We start from the raw sequence: 16,428 nt of genomic DNA, 5'->3' as shown, positions 1-16,428 counted from the left end.
CCTGTGCGTCCTGCTGATCAGGGTAGGTGGGAGCAGATGGTCCTGGCCATCCCCTTTGGCTCCCGGCCACGGCCGCGGGGAAAGGCTTCACATACCAGGCCCTACAGTGGGGCAGGGGGGCGGAGGGCTGGGCCTGGTTTGGCCGGGAGCCCATCGTGCCGTGTGGTGCAGGGCTCCCTGATAGACACACTGCGGGAGGTGAAGCCCACCCTGTTCCACGGCGTCCCGTGGGTCTGGGACAGGTTGCTGGACAACCTGAAGACCAACCAGCTCTCGTCGACTCCATTCCGGAGGAGGATGGACCAGTGGGCCATGTGGCTGGGACTCAGGACAAACAGAAAGCGGATGCTCAGGTGAGGCTGGGTCTCAGGGCTGCCCCCAGGGGGCTGGGTGGGGGGCACCCGCCTGGGGCCGGCGTGGAGTCCTGAGGCCCAACTCTGCTCCCCTGTGTCTGCTCCTCAAGGCAGACCCATTCCCTGCTGTGCTTTGGCCTGGCCAAGAGGCTGACCTTCAACCAGGCCAGGAGGTTCTTGGGCCTCCATCACTGCCGGCAGTACTTCAACTTGGGCCTGGGGCTCTCCAGAGCCACCCTGGATTATTTCCTCAGCCTCAACATGCCCATCTTTGAGCTCTATGGCTTGTCCGAGAGCACGGGCATCCACTCGCTCTCCAGACAGCAAGACTTCCGGCTGCTGAGGTGGGTCTCGGTGGAGGGACAGACAGATGGCTGGGGGTGGGGGTGGGGGAGTGGATGGTGCACGCGGTCCCCCTACTCTGTTCTTCTCCACCGCGGAATGCAGATCCAAGGGCAAATGAGCGAAAGCAAGTGAACCCCTGTGTGGGATGGCCTGAAGCCCCTCCGATTTGTTTTTACTAATGGCCAACCATCTTTGACACCCTGGCCCCTTGGGAGGGAACACATTCATTGCTGTGTAAAGGTAACCTCAGATTTAGCAGCTTAGTACCACATGGGTTGGGAATCGGGGAGCTGCTTGGTAGCTGTGTGGTCCTGGATCCGAGTCCCTCACGGGGTCGCAGTCAAGCTGCTGGCTGGGGCTGCCTCATCTGAAGGCTCAACCGGGGCCAGAGAAGCCTCTCGGAGGCTGGCTTCCTCACACGGCCGTGGGCAGGAGCCCTCAGTTTCTTGCTGGCTTTCAGCAGGAGGAGGCTTTGCTTCTTTGCTATGCCGACCTCTCCACTGGGCTGCTTGGGGGGTCCCCCGCCATGGCAGTAGGCTTCCCCCACACAAGAGGCCCCAGAGAGGGCAAAGTGGAAGCCACACTCTCCTTTAGGTGGCCAGATTCAGCAAATAAAAATACAGGACACCCAGGGATGTTTGAATTTCGGACAAACAACTTTTTTTTTTTTTTAAGTATAAGTATATCCCCTGTAGTATCTGGGATATACTTATACTTACAGAAAAATTTGTAATTCAAATATAACCAGGCATCTTTTTTTTTTTTTTTTAAAGATTATTTATTTATTTATTTGAGAGAGAGAGAATGAGAGAGAGCAAGCACATGAGAGGGGGGAGGGTCAGAGGGAGAAGCAGACTCCCTGCCGAGCAGGGAGCCCGATGCGGGACTCGATCCAGGGACTCCAGGATCATGACCTGAGCCGAAGGCAGTCGCTTAACCAACTGAGCCACCCAGGTGCCCCATAACCAGGCATCTTATATTTGATCGGGCAACCCTATTATGACCTAACCTCAGAAGTGGCACTTTGTTATTTCTGCCACGTCTGACAGGGTCAGGCAGACCAGCCTTCTCCAGGGTGCGAGGGGGCTACACTAGATGTGGATTCCGGGTGGGCAAAGCCATCCTGGGGGCTGGCTGCTACCACCACTGATTTAGTTCGGGGCCCCCTGCACATTTCATGGAGGACTCAGCCTTTGTTGAAAAATCAGGACAACATAGGGAACTTGGACGAGTCACGGCCCTTTTGGTGTGCTGGCTTTCTCCCCTGCCCTCGATCTCCCTAACCTGGGGCTCGCTCAGCTCTGGACGGGTGACCGTTTTCAAAGGTAAAACCCAACACTCCTTAAAGAAACAGGGACAGATTTTATTCACTACTACTAATTCAGCCAGAAGGGCCCGGTGTGAACTGATCTCCACTTCAATTTGGGCCGAGGGACTGGACGTCTCAGAGGGGTCTGTGGGGTCGGGGGAGGTGGTGGGGGCTTGAGCCGTCTGGGAAGTGGCCGTCACAAAAAGCAGGAAAGGTGGGGGTGGGGGTGTCACTAACTGAACCCATCCGGGTCTGAAGACTGGCGCTTCTCTGGAGAGAAATCTCATGTGTTTGTGGCAGGAGGCATAGATCAGCACCAGCTGCTCCTCTGGGGTGGGGTCCTGTGCCTCCCACAGGCGCTGGGGGTGAGAGCCAGAGTTACCTACCTCCCTGAAGGTTTGTACTTCAAAGAGAGGAGAAAGTTCTGGGTGGTAGATTTGCATCTCCAAGGGCAGGGGAAGAACTTATCTGCAAGCTTGGGGGGGCCATCTGGGAAACTCTCCGGGCAGCTTTGAGCTTTCTTGGGCTGGGATATAAGGGGGATGGAGCCATCCTGGGGATGTGGCCTTGGGCGTTCGGAAATGCTAAGGTTTTCTCAAGTCTCTCTGGGCGGGAGTGGATGAAATGGTTTGTGCTTTGAGACCAAGGCCAAGGGCTAGCGAGAAGAGAGCTCAGAGGAGGCTGACCGGCGTTTGGTCAAGGCAAGAGTCTGCGTCACCATCTTTTGAGCACCTTGGCTTTGGAGAGATGGAAGCAACCTTCAGCAGAGACAGGACAAAGAGCCAGTCACAGAGCACTTTCCTCGACCCCCAAACCCAGAGAGGCAGGGCAGAAAGGCGGACAGGCACGGAGGCCGAAGGAAGGACAGGTTACGTGGCCCGAGGCTGTTGCCCGACTGGGTGGCCCCTTGGCATGTGGAGTGATCGCTGCCTATAGGTGGTGTCAGACCACTAGGGTCACAGTGCGGAACCCGACGTCAAGAATCCCTGCCACGTGGCGGGTGGGGCTCGCAGTCTATCATTCCACACAAGACATAAGCAGCTCAAGGGAAGCGGTGTTCGCAGCCGTGAAATCGGTCAGAGCAGAGGAGCTCAGCGGAACCTCTCAGTTTCCCACTCTTGTTGGGCGCTTTGCTCGTTCCGGGAGCTTGCCCTGCACGGGGGGCCAGGCATCTGCCCTCGCGGAGTGTGTCTCAGCTCGGGCTGCCGTGACAGCACCACAGGCCAGGGGGCTTAGAGAACCACGCAGATTTAGCCTCAGTTCCGGAGGCTGCAAGATCAAGGGGTCCCTGATTCGGTTGTGGGTGTGGACGGCCGGCTTCTCTCCGTGTCTTTGCATGGTGGAGAGAGAGAGCAAGCTCACTCTGGTGTCTCTCCTTAAAGGACATCAGTCCCATCATGAAGTCCCCAATCTCAGGACCTCATCGAGACCTAACCACCTCCAAATACCACCCCATCAGGTGTTAGGAATTTGGGGGTGACACAATTCAGTCCAGGCAGGTGCATCCTGGGCATTGGCTGGGCCAGCTCTGAGGCCTTGCCCTGAGTCTCCAGACAGCCTGGGGAGAAAGCGGGGCAAGGATTGGGGTCCAGGTGCCTGGATAGGAACCTCGAAATTTGAGGGGTGGAGCGCCAGCCCCCAGCCCCCACCCCCAATTTCCAAGGAGACAAGCAGACAAGGTGAGATGCCCCATTCTTGCCCAGACTGTACCGTTTTCTCTCCTGCCCAGATACCTCCCACAGCGACCCGTTCCACCCAAAAGGTGTCTTGAGTTTATGTGCCTCTTGCCTTGTCCCCTGTGCTCATCTGTGGGCTCCTGGTGGCCAGGGGCTGGGTGTGGTACATTCACATGCCCTGCAAGCTCAGTTCCAAGTCAGGGTGGGCCAAGCCTTCACTCCCTGGGGGACCACACCCTGTCCCCCTTCTCCACCTGCCCCCTGCTTTGGATCTGCAGGACTCTAGAAGCCAGACAGGCAGGAAAGGCCTAAGATCTGAGTGGCTGTGTGCCAGGGGAAGAGGAGCAGTGAGCAGGGGGTGCCCCTCTGCCAGTGGGAATCTCTATCTGGTGTGTCTATAATACCCCTTCCCTGCCCACGGTCCCCAGCTGTGGGAAGTCCCTCCCCAGCACCCACACCAAGATGCAGAAGGAAGATGAGAAGGGCATTGGGGACATCTACATTTGGGGCCGGAACATCTTCATGGGGTATCTCAATGATGAGGAGAATACCCAGGAGAAGATCGATGCCCACGGCTGGTTGCACACGGGGGACCTGGGCTTTTTGGACACGGATGAATTCCTCTATGTTGTGGGCAACGCCAGAGGTGAGCAAGACATGGCTGCAAGGTGCTCTCTGCCTCTGACCGGGCCCCACAGGGCTGCTGTGGACAGTGGTGCGGGTTGCACACAGCACGACGATGAGGGGGAGGACTAAAGTCCAGCTTGGAGGAAGGGACGCCCTTTGTACGCCTGGGCTCCATCTCCGTCGTTTCTGAACGTCAAGGGGTGGCCGTGGGCTCTAGGAGGGCTGACTTGATGTGGTTTTTCAGGACCACAGCCCTGCTCCCTCTCCACATGCAGATATCATCACCCTCAGTTCAGGCGAGAGGATCAACCCGAACCCCATCGAGGAGCGGGTGAAGAGGTACATCCCCATCGTGCGCTACGTCGTGCTGGTGGGCCAGGACGCGCCATACCTGTGTGCCCTGCTCACGCTGAAGGTACCTCGTGCCTGTGTTTTTGAGCCTCGTGGCAATCCGGGCTGTCGGCTGGACGGAGCCTGCTGTCCCGGGTTCAAGATGGGGAAACTGAGGCTGGGAGAGGAGAGGCAATGGGTCGGTCACTCGGTGCCAAGCCTGGGGTACCCTGGCCAGGCCCCATGGGGGAGAAGCTCCTGGCCCGTTTCCAGAGAAAGGGCAGCTGGGCCTGAGCAGGGCCCCCCACCCCCGCACCAGCCCCTAGGAAGCAGGGACGTGTGGGGCAAGTCTCCCCAAGTCAAGCCTGTTTTCTCATTTGCGCCACGGGGATGGGGACCTGGCCTTCCCAGGGCCGAGAGTGACGGGTGACCCACGAGGGCGAGCCCCCCGCCTGGGGAGCTGGGCTTGGGGGCCGGTGTGGGTGTGGGGGGCAGCTTGGGAACCGCCTGACCCCCTGTCCCCGAACAACAGTGCCAGGTCAACACGGACACAGGGGAGCCCCGGAACGCGCTGACCAGCGAGGCGGTTGCTTTCTGTAGACAACTCCGGAGCCAGTCCACCAGGCTGTCAGACATCATTTACGACGGAGACCCGGTGGTCTTGGAGTTCATCAGTCAGGGCATCGATGCCGCCAACGCTGAGGTCCCCTCGGACAGCGCCAAGATCATCAAGTGGACCATCCTCAGGACGGACTTCTCCGTGGTTGGAGGGGAGCTGGGTGAGCAGGCGGGCGCTCACCCCCCAGCCCCCGGCGTGCTCGTTAAAGCCCCACCATTTCCTGGGCCGGGATCCCCGCGGCATCTGCGGTTTTCACCAGCCCCTCCAAGGACTCTGGCAGGGGGTGAAGGGGGTGGTCCTCCACGGAGGTCCTCGTGCAGGATGGCCATTCTCAGGGCACTTTGGGTTGGGCCTATTGTACCTCTCCTCCCTGGGCCCCTCAATCCGAGCCGCCCACTCTTCCGACCCCAGCTGCCCCCCTGCACCCTCAGGACAGACCTGGCCCGCTAACATCTCATCCTGCGGTGAGGGGGGCTCCTGCAGGGGCCGTTGGTGGGGGGGGGGAGGCCCCGCCTTGCACGTGATTCTGTCACAGGGGCAACCACCAAACTGAAGAGGGCCATGGTGGCCAGGATCTACCAAGCTGAAATTGAAAGGCTTTACCAGGAGGAGGATGAATACTAGCAGCCAGGAAAGGCCCCGGGGGGTGGGGGTGGGGGCTTCCTGCTTCATCACCAGACGGCCATCCCCCTCCCTCCATCCCCCTATCGAATGATCATCGAGGAGCTGCCTTCTAGCAGGAGGGAAGCTGCTCCGAGCACCAAGTCGCCAAGTGCCGACCGACCGGGGACGGGGTTTTAACTAAGATGCCCCCTCTGGGGCGGTGTTTTACATTTAAAGGTAAAAGATAATAAAATTGGTTTCACTAAAGCAGTGGTTCTTACCCAGGGTGGTCCTGCGCCCCCAGGACACACGTGGCGATATCTGGGGACATTTTTTGGTTGTCCCCACTAGGCAGGCGGGTGCTAGTGGCACGTGGTGGGTGGAGGCCGGAGACGCTGCCTGACGCCCCACGGGGAGCGGGAGAGCTTCCTGGAGAGGTGCCCGGCCACAGAGTGTCGGTCGTGCCGAGGTCGGGAGGCGAGCCCCCCGCCTGGGGAGCTGGGCTTGGGGGCCGGTGTGGGCGTGGGGGGCAGCTTGGGAGCTTGGGAGGAGTTTCCTACTGAAGGCTCCGGAAAAGTCGAAACCAGATGTGATAAAGCTCATAGGGTTTCTTCACCTTGAAAACTATACACACTCTTAACGTGACAAAGGTGAGGGGCGGCCGCACAGGCTCACCACCCTCTGGAGAGACGGTGCAGGAACGGCCCCCGGCTGTCCGCAGTCACCCGGAGGGAACGGCCGCGAGGATTCTCTGGGGACCCACCCAGCCCCAGCCAGGACACATCTTTTTGGAAAATAAAAATTTCCAAAACTGAAATGTTAACAGGAAACTTCAGGACGACGAGATAAAGAAAACGTTCTAGAACTCCGGCTGACCAGGTTAGGTCGGAAAGCAAACATGCAGGCGTATCTGGGGAAGTTCTAAGAAGGGAATAATAATGAAGGGGGACTAGTCCTACTAGTAATAAAGAAATGACAAAGCCGCAGTAATGAAAAGCTCAGTGATGGGGCGTAAATAATAGACGTGCAGAGGAGAGGAGCCCGGCACACAGACCAGGATGCAGGATCGGAGGGGCCTTTCAGGTAAGTGGAGGCATCACGGGTTAGTCCATGGCCATGACGTTGGCTACTGAGGAAACAGAGGCCCTGGCTCCCGGCAGGATGAACTCCAGACGGAGCAAAACCGAGAGGTGAGAAAGCAAGCAAGCGAGGCAAGAAAAGGGGGGACAGCATTACACCGCTGGAAGGAGCCTTGAGAGAACTTGCAGACCTTGTATCATCCTCGACCAGGAATAAGCAGCCGGCAGCCACCGAGGGAGAAGCTGGATGAAGACATAAGGCTTCGGCGTGGTGAGGGACGCCGACCGTGCCCAGGACGGAAAGGCAAGCGGGGTGTAGAACATACAAGAGCCACATCTCATGCTCCACGAGGAGATCCGAGAAACACACGCGCGTGCGCACAAGCAGGCCGACGCCGAGGAGCCCCAGCCCAAGGCAGGGGCGGGCGGGCCCGCGCTGGTGCCCCCGGAGACCCGGTCGCACCCCTGCACGCGTGCAGGGAGAGGACCAGGGGAAAACCGTCCCGAGCCCGCCCGCAGGACTAGTGGTGTGAGTTAAGGTGCACTTACGCGGCGTAAGGACTTGGACTGAGCTCTCAGACACGTGGAGGAAAAGGTGTGCGGGGGGCCACCGTCTGTGAGGGAGCTCGTCGTGGCCGTGAGCAGGTGATGGCTCCCGAGGGACGCGTAAGAAAGTGGACACGGAAAAGAAGCAGGAACGGGGATCACGTGCCCTTGGAAGCTGCAGGCTCGTCTTGAGCCTGCATCATGAAAATATAAATTTAAAATGTAAGATTTGGAAATATTCAAGGCAAACGCGTTTAAAAGGGACAGAGTCGTCCTATTGATGAAAGAAACAAATCACCAAAACGTTATGCGACTGTTTTCAGCTAAAAGACGAAAAGGAAATTTTAAAGGCACCAGAGACCAAAGCCTCCAAGGGGCAAGGGACTGGAGGGCTGACTTCTCCCCAGACACGGCGGGAGGCAGCGGGCCACGGAGCCCCGGCAGAGCGCGCAGGAACGCGGCTGCCCACCCACGGCTCGGCTCCCAGTGGAAACGCCCTTTCGCCCGAAGGATGACACAGAGACATCCTTTTTTTTTTTGCAGGAACAGAATTCCCTGCTGCTAATGAGAATTCCTCAGGCTGAGGGCCAGGCATCCCTGGTGGACCGCGGGGAGGAGGAGGGCGCCACCAGGGGCAAACACACGTAAGCAACTGCGGGCGCACGTGCCCGGGCTTGAGCCTCAGAAATGTGCCTACGTGCCACCCCACAGGCGGGCGACTCTCCGGGGCCGCTCCGCCTGCCCGGCGGGGACTCTGGCGGCAGCACCCTCGCCGTCCAGGGCTTGGGAAGAGGCCGCGGGACGGTTCTTCGCCCTGCTGCATCCTTAGCCCCCGGGAGTGAGCCTTCACTGCGCGGTGGGGCTCTGCGAACCCTGGGAAGCCCTCTGGACCCTCTCTCCCTGCCCCTCCTCCAGGAGCTCAGATCACAAACTGCCCCAGAGGACTCGCAGAATCTTTCCCTGGGAGGAAAGACAGGGCAGGGGAGCCTTGATGTTGGAAGTAGGCATTCTGCCTACAGGCCGAGAAGAAAGGCTCCCGAGGACCCGAGTGTGGCCAGCCGGCTCCCTTGCAGCGGCTGTGGGCAGAGTGGCCGGGCCCCAGCCTGCGGCGCGGGACACTTAGGAATGCAACCCTCGCAGGCTGGGCAGGGCTGCTTACACGGGGCCTGCGAGGACTCAGTCTCTGCCTCCCGGAGTCCAGAGCCGAGCCCACCACGGACAAACCAGCAGGCAGGCCACCCAGCTCTCAGCAAAGGAAGCCTTTCACCACCCTTTCTCTACCTACCTTGCCCTCTATCATCCTCCCATCCCCCCAGCCCCCTCCCATCCCAACTCATCCCCCCACCCACATCCCCCACTCTCCTATCCTTCTATCCTCCCATCCCTCCACTTCCCTACCTCCCATCCCCCCACCCTTCCAACCCATCCCTCCGCCTCACACCCCACCCTCCCATCCCAACCCATCATTCTCCCAACCCTCCAGCCCCCTACCCCAATCCCCCCACCCTTCCACCTCCATCCCTCCACCCTCCTATCCTTCTATCCTCCCATCTCCCATCCCTCCACTTCCCTACCCCATACCCCCACCCTTCCAACCCATGCCCCATCCCTCCACCCCCTAACCCCCACCCTCCCATCCCAACCCATCCCCCCATTCTCCCAACCCTCCATCCCCCTACCCTCCCATCCCAACCCATCCCCCCACCCTCTCATCCTTCTATCCTCCAAACCCCCATACCAACCCATCCTCCCACACCCCTACCCTCCTACCCACCCATTCTCCTATCTTGTGAAGTCAGGCTTGTTTTTCAACCCCAACCTTGCTGCCTGCTTCCAAGGAAAGCACACACCATCAAAAACAGGGCCCGAGATCAAATTTTCCACCACTGCTCCTCTCTTGGATTTCCAGTAGTGCCATATGTATTCCTCCAGGATGCCAACCTTGCTCACACTCCTTCGTCCCCACTCCTCCTGCCCAGGCTTGACGCCCACCCCCTCTCCCCTTCCTGGCTGTCCCAGGAGGAGCCAAGCAGACGCACGAGGCTCTACACACAGATCTGCTTTCCCATCTGACTTTATTTCACTTTTTTTTTTTCTATAAAACTCCTCCATAATTTCACAATTTAACAAAAAGTTTAAAATCCAGGACAGAAACAATCCTGTAACTTATTACAAACACGATTCTCCTTTATTCCTTTTATCCAGGAGTTGGTCTCGGGCCGATGAGTGTCCTAGTTCCTAGTTGAGACACATTCTTTGTAAAAACCCTTATGGGTAAAAAAGGTATTCGATACCTTTTGTTTTCAGGTGTCGGTTTACATTTTGTTCAGGAGATAGCAAAACACAGGGATTTGCACTGGGGGCAGGGGGCTTAACACTAAACACGCGGCAATCACAAAGTGCTGGCCCCTTCCTATGGAAGCGTCCCCAGAGCCCTTGTAGGCCCAGCTGCCGGGCAGCTGGGGGGGGGGGGCGGGGGAGCAGCTGGGAATGCTGCGGTCAGGGCCCTGGTTGCCTGGCGCGTCCATCAGGTGATCAGGGGGCCAGCACTGGGGCCTTCTGGCCAGAGGAGGTAACTGAGAAATGGGTTGGTGCTTCCGAAGGCCCCAGAAACAGCAGGAGGGGCCAGACGCTCTGCCACTGAGGGTGGGCCAAATCCTGGCCTTCCTCCAGCTGCTTCCTGGGCACGGCCCGGCTCCAGAGCTGAGCGCTGCCCAAGTCGCCATGCGGAGCTCGGGAGGGCCTATGGCCCTTCCCAGGAGATGCCCCCAAAGGGGAAAGGCCAGCTCAGGCTCCTGGCATGGCCCCTAGCAACCTCTGTGCACAGAGGGCTGGGCAGCAGCCGCGTAGCCCACGTCGGGCCAGTTCTTTCTGTCCAATGTCTTAGAGTTTCCAGAGAAGAAAGGTGCCCCACTTTGGAGTATTGTTGGCCTGCCTGGGGAAGGGGACGGTGACGGCACGGAGCCTGCCACACAGGCCTGCCCTCTTCCTAATACCTCAAGGTAGTGGGGTCAGGAGAGAATCAGAGCAGATGGCGAGGAGTCATGGCGGTTTCCTCTGAAAAGTTCTCAGGCCTTCCCAGCGAGTTCTGGGGATTTCACCAGGGAGGCTGAAATTGGGGGGAGTCTTGGAGGCAGAGCTCCCCCGGGAGTGTTTAGGGTCTGCCTGACAGACGAACCACAGGGAAGGGGAGCTTGGCATTCCCCGCATCGGAACTCGGGAACTGGGGGGAGGAGAGACCCTCTGGCAGTGGACTGGGGGGAGAGGGGGAGCCCACCTCTGGGCCCCACCCCGGTCCTTTGCCCCACATCTCATTCAGAGCAAAAGTTGGGGTGGGGGGGCCAGGGGGAGCCTTGAGTCGAGGTCTGGGGGAATAGAGGCTGAGCAAACAGGGCCCCAGCCCCCAGGAGCCCCACCCAAGGTGGGCTGGCGCCATGAGGGCATCCTGGCTAAGAGGAGGAGCCAGCTTGGCCCTTGGAGAGTCTCAGGCATGCGAGGAGTTGGGTCTCTGGATTGGCGTGACTCGCAGGGTGGGAGGGCCAGGCCCAAACCAGAGACACGTGAGCCCAGAAGGGCCTGGCACTGGCTGGGCCCTGGCATGAGGGGCTGGCTCTGAGTCCTGATGCTCCTCAAAAAACTCCACAAACTATCCCGTCTTATTTGGCAAAAGCTCATTTTTTTCAAAGTTCAAAGACTCCAACAACAGAGGGGAGGAAGAGGATCCTATGGAAGGAGGAAGAGGACGAGCCGTTGGGGGGGCGGGGGAACGACACACGTCAGGGCCTGTGGCTGGTGGAGGCCCGGAGGTCGGCTCCTGGAGGTGGCCGCCAGTCTGACCAGGTGCCAAGCGCGCGGAGGCCCCCGGGCGCCCGCGGACCTGCTGCCCCATCGTAGTGTTCGCTGGCCCCGGGAGGGCGAGACATCCTGGGAACCACGGAGGGGCGACTCCTCCCCTCGCCTGGAGGGGGCCGGTGCTGCTCCGGCTCGGCCTCCAGCCCCACGACCAGACCAGTGGAAACATCTTAACCTAAAAGTCCCGCCTTACGCACCCCCCACCCCCCACGTGCACTGCCGTCACGGAAACGCACACCGGAAGCCGCTCTGGTACCTACGGTGCATACACACGTACACTAGAGAGAACTATACAGACAGAGGCCCAGCACAGTGAGAGCCCGCGGAGGGGCCGTGCCCTCTGCGGTCCTGGGGCGCGGTGGGGGGGCTGTGAACCGTTGGGGAAGGCCGGAGGCAGTGCCCTGGCTGCTCAGAGAGGCCCCCGCTGCCGGCCACCTTTCCTCCCCTTCTGAAATGAGGCCTGGTGCTGCCTTCAACACCAGCTGCTTTCCGAGGGGGGCCCAGGGGACGGCCCCTGAGTACTGGGGAGCAGCGGCGCTGGCCTGCCCCCCCTCCTCAGCCTCAGGGCTCCCGCTAAGGTGGTGGGGAGGGCGGGCCGGGAGCCGACGAGGAAAGTGCAGCTGGCCGTGTGGGCCGAGGACAGGGCGGTCACTAAGGCAGTGCTGCGGGCGGGTAAGTCGAGAGAGGAGGAGGAAGGCGGGGCCCAGATGTGGCCTCCTGGGGCCCCAGCGAAGTGGGCCCAGCACCCGGCCCAGGGTCATGTGGCCACGGCCTCCAGGTAGCTCTGCAGCTTACGCACGGTGGTCTCGTCCAGGGAGAAGAGATCGAAGTCGAAGGTGGTGTTGGTGACGTTGAAGTGGCCGGTCTCCTCGATCAGGTTGACGATCTAGAAGGTGGTGGCAGGTGGCTTCAGGGAACAGAAGGCTGGTCTGGGGTGGCCCTCACCCCAGCAGGCTCTGAGGGGGAGGGGAGGAGGGAGGAGGAGGGGGAAGGAGGGCTCCTTGGAGATGCATGCCTGGGGGCACCCCCTGCCCCAGGACTCCTGGAGATAACCGGTGGGGGGGCAGGGCAGGTGGCAGCCCGGACCGTACCTGTTGCAGCACGTTGCGCTCCCGCAGGGCCATCAGCCTCCGGTGCAGCTCTACCAGCTCATCCGTGTAGGCCTGGGGGGGGGGGGGGCAGGTGCTCAGCGGGCAGCCTCAGCCCCTCCCGACTGCTCAGCCCCACCCTGCCCGTGGGCCCACCCATCTTGGCTCAGGGCCCTGGGGAGGAGGAAGGCCAGACGCACGCCTGGGCTAGGCTGGGACAGGGCACCGCTGGGAGAAGCGCGTCCAGCTCACCTTGTCGTAGGTGCCCCTCTTGAGGATCTTCTCGGGCTTGCTGCAGGGCTCTGGGCTCCTCCGGCCTGATGTCTGCAGGGCAAACCGGGTCGGCTCTGAGCTCCTGCCTTCCTCCCCTCCCCCTGCCCCCAGGAGGCCCTCCCACGCCCCCAGGGCCACTGCCCAGAGCTCCGGCACCCGCCTGCTCCAAGGGCGCAGGCGGCCCATCCTGGCCAGCAGCTATCTCTCTGGGGCCTGGGGAGACCAAGCCCCTCTCAGCCCCCACCCTCAGCCTTAAACCCTTGGAGAACTACAGCCCAGGAACAGGCCAAGGCCCGTCCCTCAGCCCTGCGTCCAGGATGTGACCACCCAAGAGGCCCCCCTCCCCTCCTCCTCCTGAGCGGGGCCCCCCCGGGCCACCCCCGCATACCTTGCTGTTGGGTGGGGGTGGTTTCTTGGAGGGAGGGGGCTCCCGGCTGGGCAGGCAGGAGTCGGCACTGTTGTCACTCTCACTGTCACTGAAGCTCAGCCTGAACACAGGACACAGCACCGTGTCAGGTTTGGCCGCCCGCCATCCCAGGGACCTGTGCGCTTGGCTCCTGCCCCGCGGGCCACGCGTACGCCCAACATTCTGGGTTCTGCGCTCCCCCAGGCCCCAGGAGACCAACCTCCCTCAGTTCTAGGCAGCTCTGCGTTCACAGCTCGGAGCCCCAGGCAGCAGGCCGGCACCCTGGGAGGCGTGGGGGCCCCCGGCGCAGGGCTCCTGGGCTGGAACACAAGCCAGTGGCGCTCTGCCCATCTCGCTCCGGAGCTCGGCTGCGCGGCTGGCGGCCGAGCAAATGGAGCTGCCGTGCTCTACAGCGGGCTTCCCTCCGGAGCCGGGGGCGCCCTGACCCCGGGACAAGTGTGCAGGCTGTCTCAGAGGGAAGGGCGCGGCGCCTCAGGCTTCAGAGCCGCCAACATGTGAACCTACAGCCACGTCTCTCTCACTTGTCTCCGCACAAAACATGTGGGCCGCTGCCTTTAGCATTCTCCGCTCTCTCGAGGCCCAGCAAGCAGGTGTGGAGGGAGCCCATCCGTGGGCCAGCCACACACAGCACCCCTGCGCAGAGTCTCCATCCAGGACCCCCAGTCCCTTAGGCTTGACCTAGTCAGGAGCAGCCCCCACCGCTGTGGCGTCCAACACGTCTACCGCGCTGGCGGCCCGCCTGCCGCTCTCTCCTCCAGCCTCAAACAGGCTGCGCCACAGAATCAGTGCGAGAAGCATGGGGACACACGGTGGCCAGAAGCTCAGCCCCGGGTGCTCTGGTCTCACTCCCCTGGGGTCCGTGCTGTCCCGCCCTCAGGGGGGTTTCTCCCACAAGCAGCACCTGACCCCAGGGCCCTGCTTTCTTCGGGGCCCAGAGGTTGCTCTCTCCCCACCTCCCGCAGCTGCGGGTCACCAGGGGGGACAGGCAGGCGGGCGGTCTCCTTGCTGTCCGGGTAGCACACGGCGTCAGCCAGACCCGGCGTGGCCCCGGAGCCCCGCGCACCCTTCCCTGCCCCCGCGTCCGCAGGGCCCACCAGGCAGCCGCTCCCCACAAAGCAGACGGGACAAGGTGGGGTTCTGCCAGCTCCTCCCAAGCAGCCACGGGGCCAGCGTGGCCCCTTTCCCGGCGCCCCAGGAAGCCCCACCTTCCACATCTGCCCCTGGAAAAGGTCACTAAAGGCGCTTACGCACACCCGGTCCCCAGGCTGCTCTGGGAGCCCCTCAGGAGAGGGAGCCCCGTGTGTGAGTGCTCCCGGCTCCCCGCTCCTGGTGTGCACCACACCCCACAGTGCACACTGAAAGCACCGCACCCGGCGGGGCAGGGGACACTGCCGTCCGTCACTTCCGCCCTCCCGGGAGCGTGCTGCCAAATGCAAAAGCCCACTGAAAGCCTCTTTCAGGACGGCGAGGTGACCCCCACGACTAACACAACACCACTGCAAGCCCCTGCTAGGATTCCCCGAGCCTGGGGGTGCAGACCCAACGCCCAGCCTCTCCTAAAGCGGAGCTGCTGAGGTCCCAAGGTCTTGGCCTCACAGGGAGGAGGAGCTCTATCAAGACGGGGCCGCTGACTCCGGGGTCTGCCCGATCTGCCAGCCTGGCACCGAGGCCGACTTCTGCTCTGGGCTGAACGCTGACGACACACAGCCACCGTTGAGGTGGGCTCACTCCAAGGGTCTGGGGACACCCAAAGAAGGAGCTTCAGCTCACCCTGCTCTGAGGGAAGGACAGACGTCACCTTCCCCAGGCCAGTGGGCAGCCACAGCAGCTCCCCATGCTGGGGTGTCTGCAGGTCCCAGGAGAGCTTTCAGTCCATCCTCACCCTATGCCACCCATGTGGGTGAGGGGGAGGGAGAAGCGGCCCCCTGGCCCCAAAGCAGAGGAACAAGCCTCCCTCCTCCCATATAGCCTGGACCAGGACTGGCCCGGGACTGCCAGGCCCTGCCTCACCCGCTTCTCCGATGGTGACTGTTCCTGCCGGCCGGCCGGCCGCCGAGACAACCTCGGCTTCATGAAGCTGAGAGCGCGCAGCCCCCAGGTGCGCCTGGGGTGTTCCATCGACACTCCCCTCCTGGCCCGGCGCCCCGAAGCCCCCCAACCGCAGCGGAGGCAGGTAGAGCCACCCCGGGTCGCCCCCCACTGGCCCAGGCACCTGGAATCCCTCCCAGCATTCGTCTTGCCAGAGGCCTCCTCGCCTGATGAAGAGTCGTCCTCATCGGATTCCTCAGACTGCAGGTCCTCCACCATGGAGCGCAGGGGTCCTGGAGAGGGCAGCAAGGGAGGGAGGGGAGGGGAGAGAAGGAAGATCAGGGCTCTGCCTGGACCCTACAGGTCCCCCTGCACGCCCAGGGCCACATGGAGCATCCTGAAACCATCACCCCAAAAACACAGCCATGCAAACCTGCCTCGGAGGTCCCTCCGGCCAGGGTGACGTCTGCCACCCGCCTCTAAGAAATGCCCCTGTGGCCAGCCATTCCTAAGGGACCCCCTGGCTCCCCTGCCCCCTACCTTCCTGGCCCTGCGCACAGGCCTCTGGCCCCTGACCCTGCTCGCAGGCCTCTGGCCCCTGGCCCTGCTCGCAGGCCTCTGGCCCCTGGCCTGCTGCAGGACTGCAGGGCCCCTCCATCGCCCAGGCCGATGGGGCAGCCCTCCTCTGCTCTGGGTGCAGGGAGCACAGCCTCTGCCTGGAGCCACGGCAAGCCAGCCCTGGCCAGGGAGGGCGAGGCAGCCAGACCTGGGGGCTACAGAACCCTCCCGGGCAGCCTGCGCCCCTACTCCGGCCTGCCCAGCCCCTCAGCAACCCCCTCCGCTGCTCTGGGCCAACTGTCCTCTCCTCTCTCCAGAGGCTCGCGGTTCCAGTCCCCTACAGACGGCATCTTGGTTTATATTCCTGTTACCAAGGCAACAGAGGGACACAAAGCCCTCAATTACCTTGGTCACGTGATCCTGCTTGGGCAGGTCCCCCCCTCCCTTCCCCGTAGATAAGAACCCTTGGAGAGTGTGCGGGCTCTGAGCCTCCCATCCCCCATTCCCCTCAGCGACTGCTGTCTGAATTCCAGGCCAGACCCTCCCCCCACCCCCCTGCACAGGCTCCAGTCCCCAGCGCTCCCCAACCCTCGAAACAAGATTCTAGGCTGTGGGGGCAGGAGAATCTTGGCCCAATCCACCAGAAGAAATGCTTCCGGTTTGCTGTCCCCTCACATCAGCACCCTGCAGGTCGGGGCCCCCAGGCCCATCTGCA

The 16,428-nt window shown here is 61.7% G+C and overlaps 1 protein-coding gene and 1 long non-coding RNA gene across 3 annotated transcripts in view; both read right to left on the bottom strand.

Annotated features, from left to right (window-relative positions):
- Positions 1–2,040: 2,040 nt before the first annotated feature.
- On the bottom strand, positions 2,041–7,749 carry LOC144379264 (uncharacterized). The gene is made up of 2 exons (XR_013441972.1): positions 4,702–7,749; positions 2,041–3,565 (listed from the first exon to the last, which is right to left on the bottom strand). It is a non-coding gene; the product is annotated as an uncharacterized LOC144379264 (long non-coding RNA).
- Positions 7,750–9,545: 1,796 nt separating this feature from the next.
- The window catches only part of MLLT1 (MLLT1 super elongation complex subunit), a 67,834-nt gene continuing 60,951 nt past the window's right edge, over positions 9,546–16,428 (bottom strand). For both annotated transcript variants that reach the window (XM_036120673.2, XM_036120672.2), the window contains 5 exons: positions 15,340–15,448; positions 13,089–13,188; positions 12,680–12,751; positions 12,431–12,502; positions 9,546–12,225 (listed from right to left, as the gene is read on the bottom strand). In XM_036120673.2, the coding sequence (XP_035976566.1) occupies positions 12,097–12,225; positions 12,431–12,502; positions 12,680–12,751; positions 13,089–13,188; positions 15,340–15,448 (482 nt within the window). In that variant the 3' untranslated portion in view covers positions 9,546–12,096. The remainder of the gene's footprint in view (positions 12,226–12,430; positions 12,503–12,679; positions 12,752–13,088; positions 13,189–15,339; positions 15,449–16,428) is intronic.

The sequence above is a fragment of the Halichoerus grypus genome, chromosome 1 (genome assembly GCF_964656455.1).
Source record: "Halichoerus grypus chromosome 1, mHalGry1.hap1.1, whole genome shotgun sequence".
In the NCBI taxonomy this organism is placed as follows: Eukaryota; Metazoa; Chordata; class Mammalia; order Carnivora; family Phocidae; genus Halichoerus; species Halichoerus grypus.
This window is presented reverse-complemented; position numbering and strand designations above follow the sequence as displayed.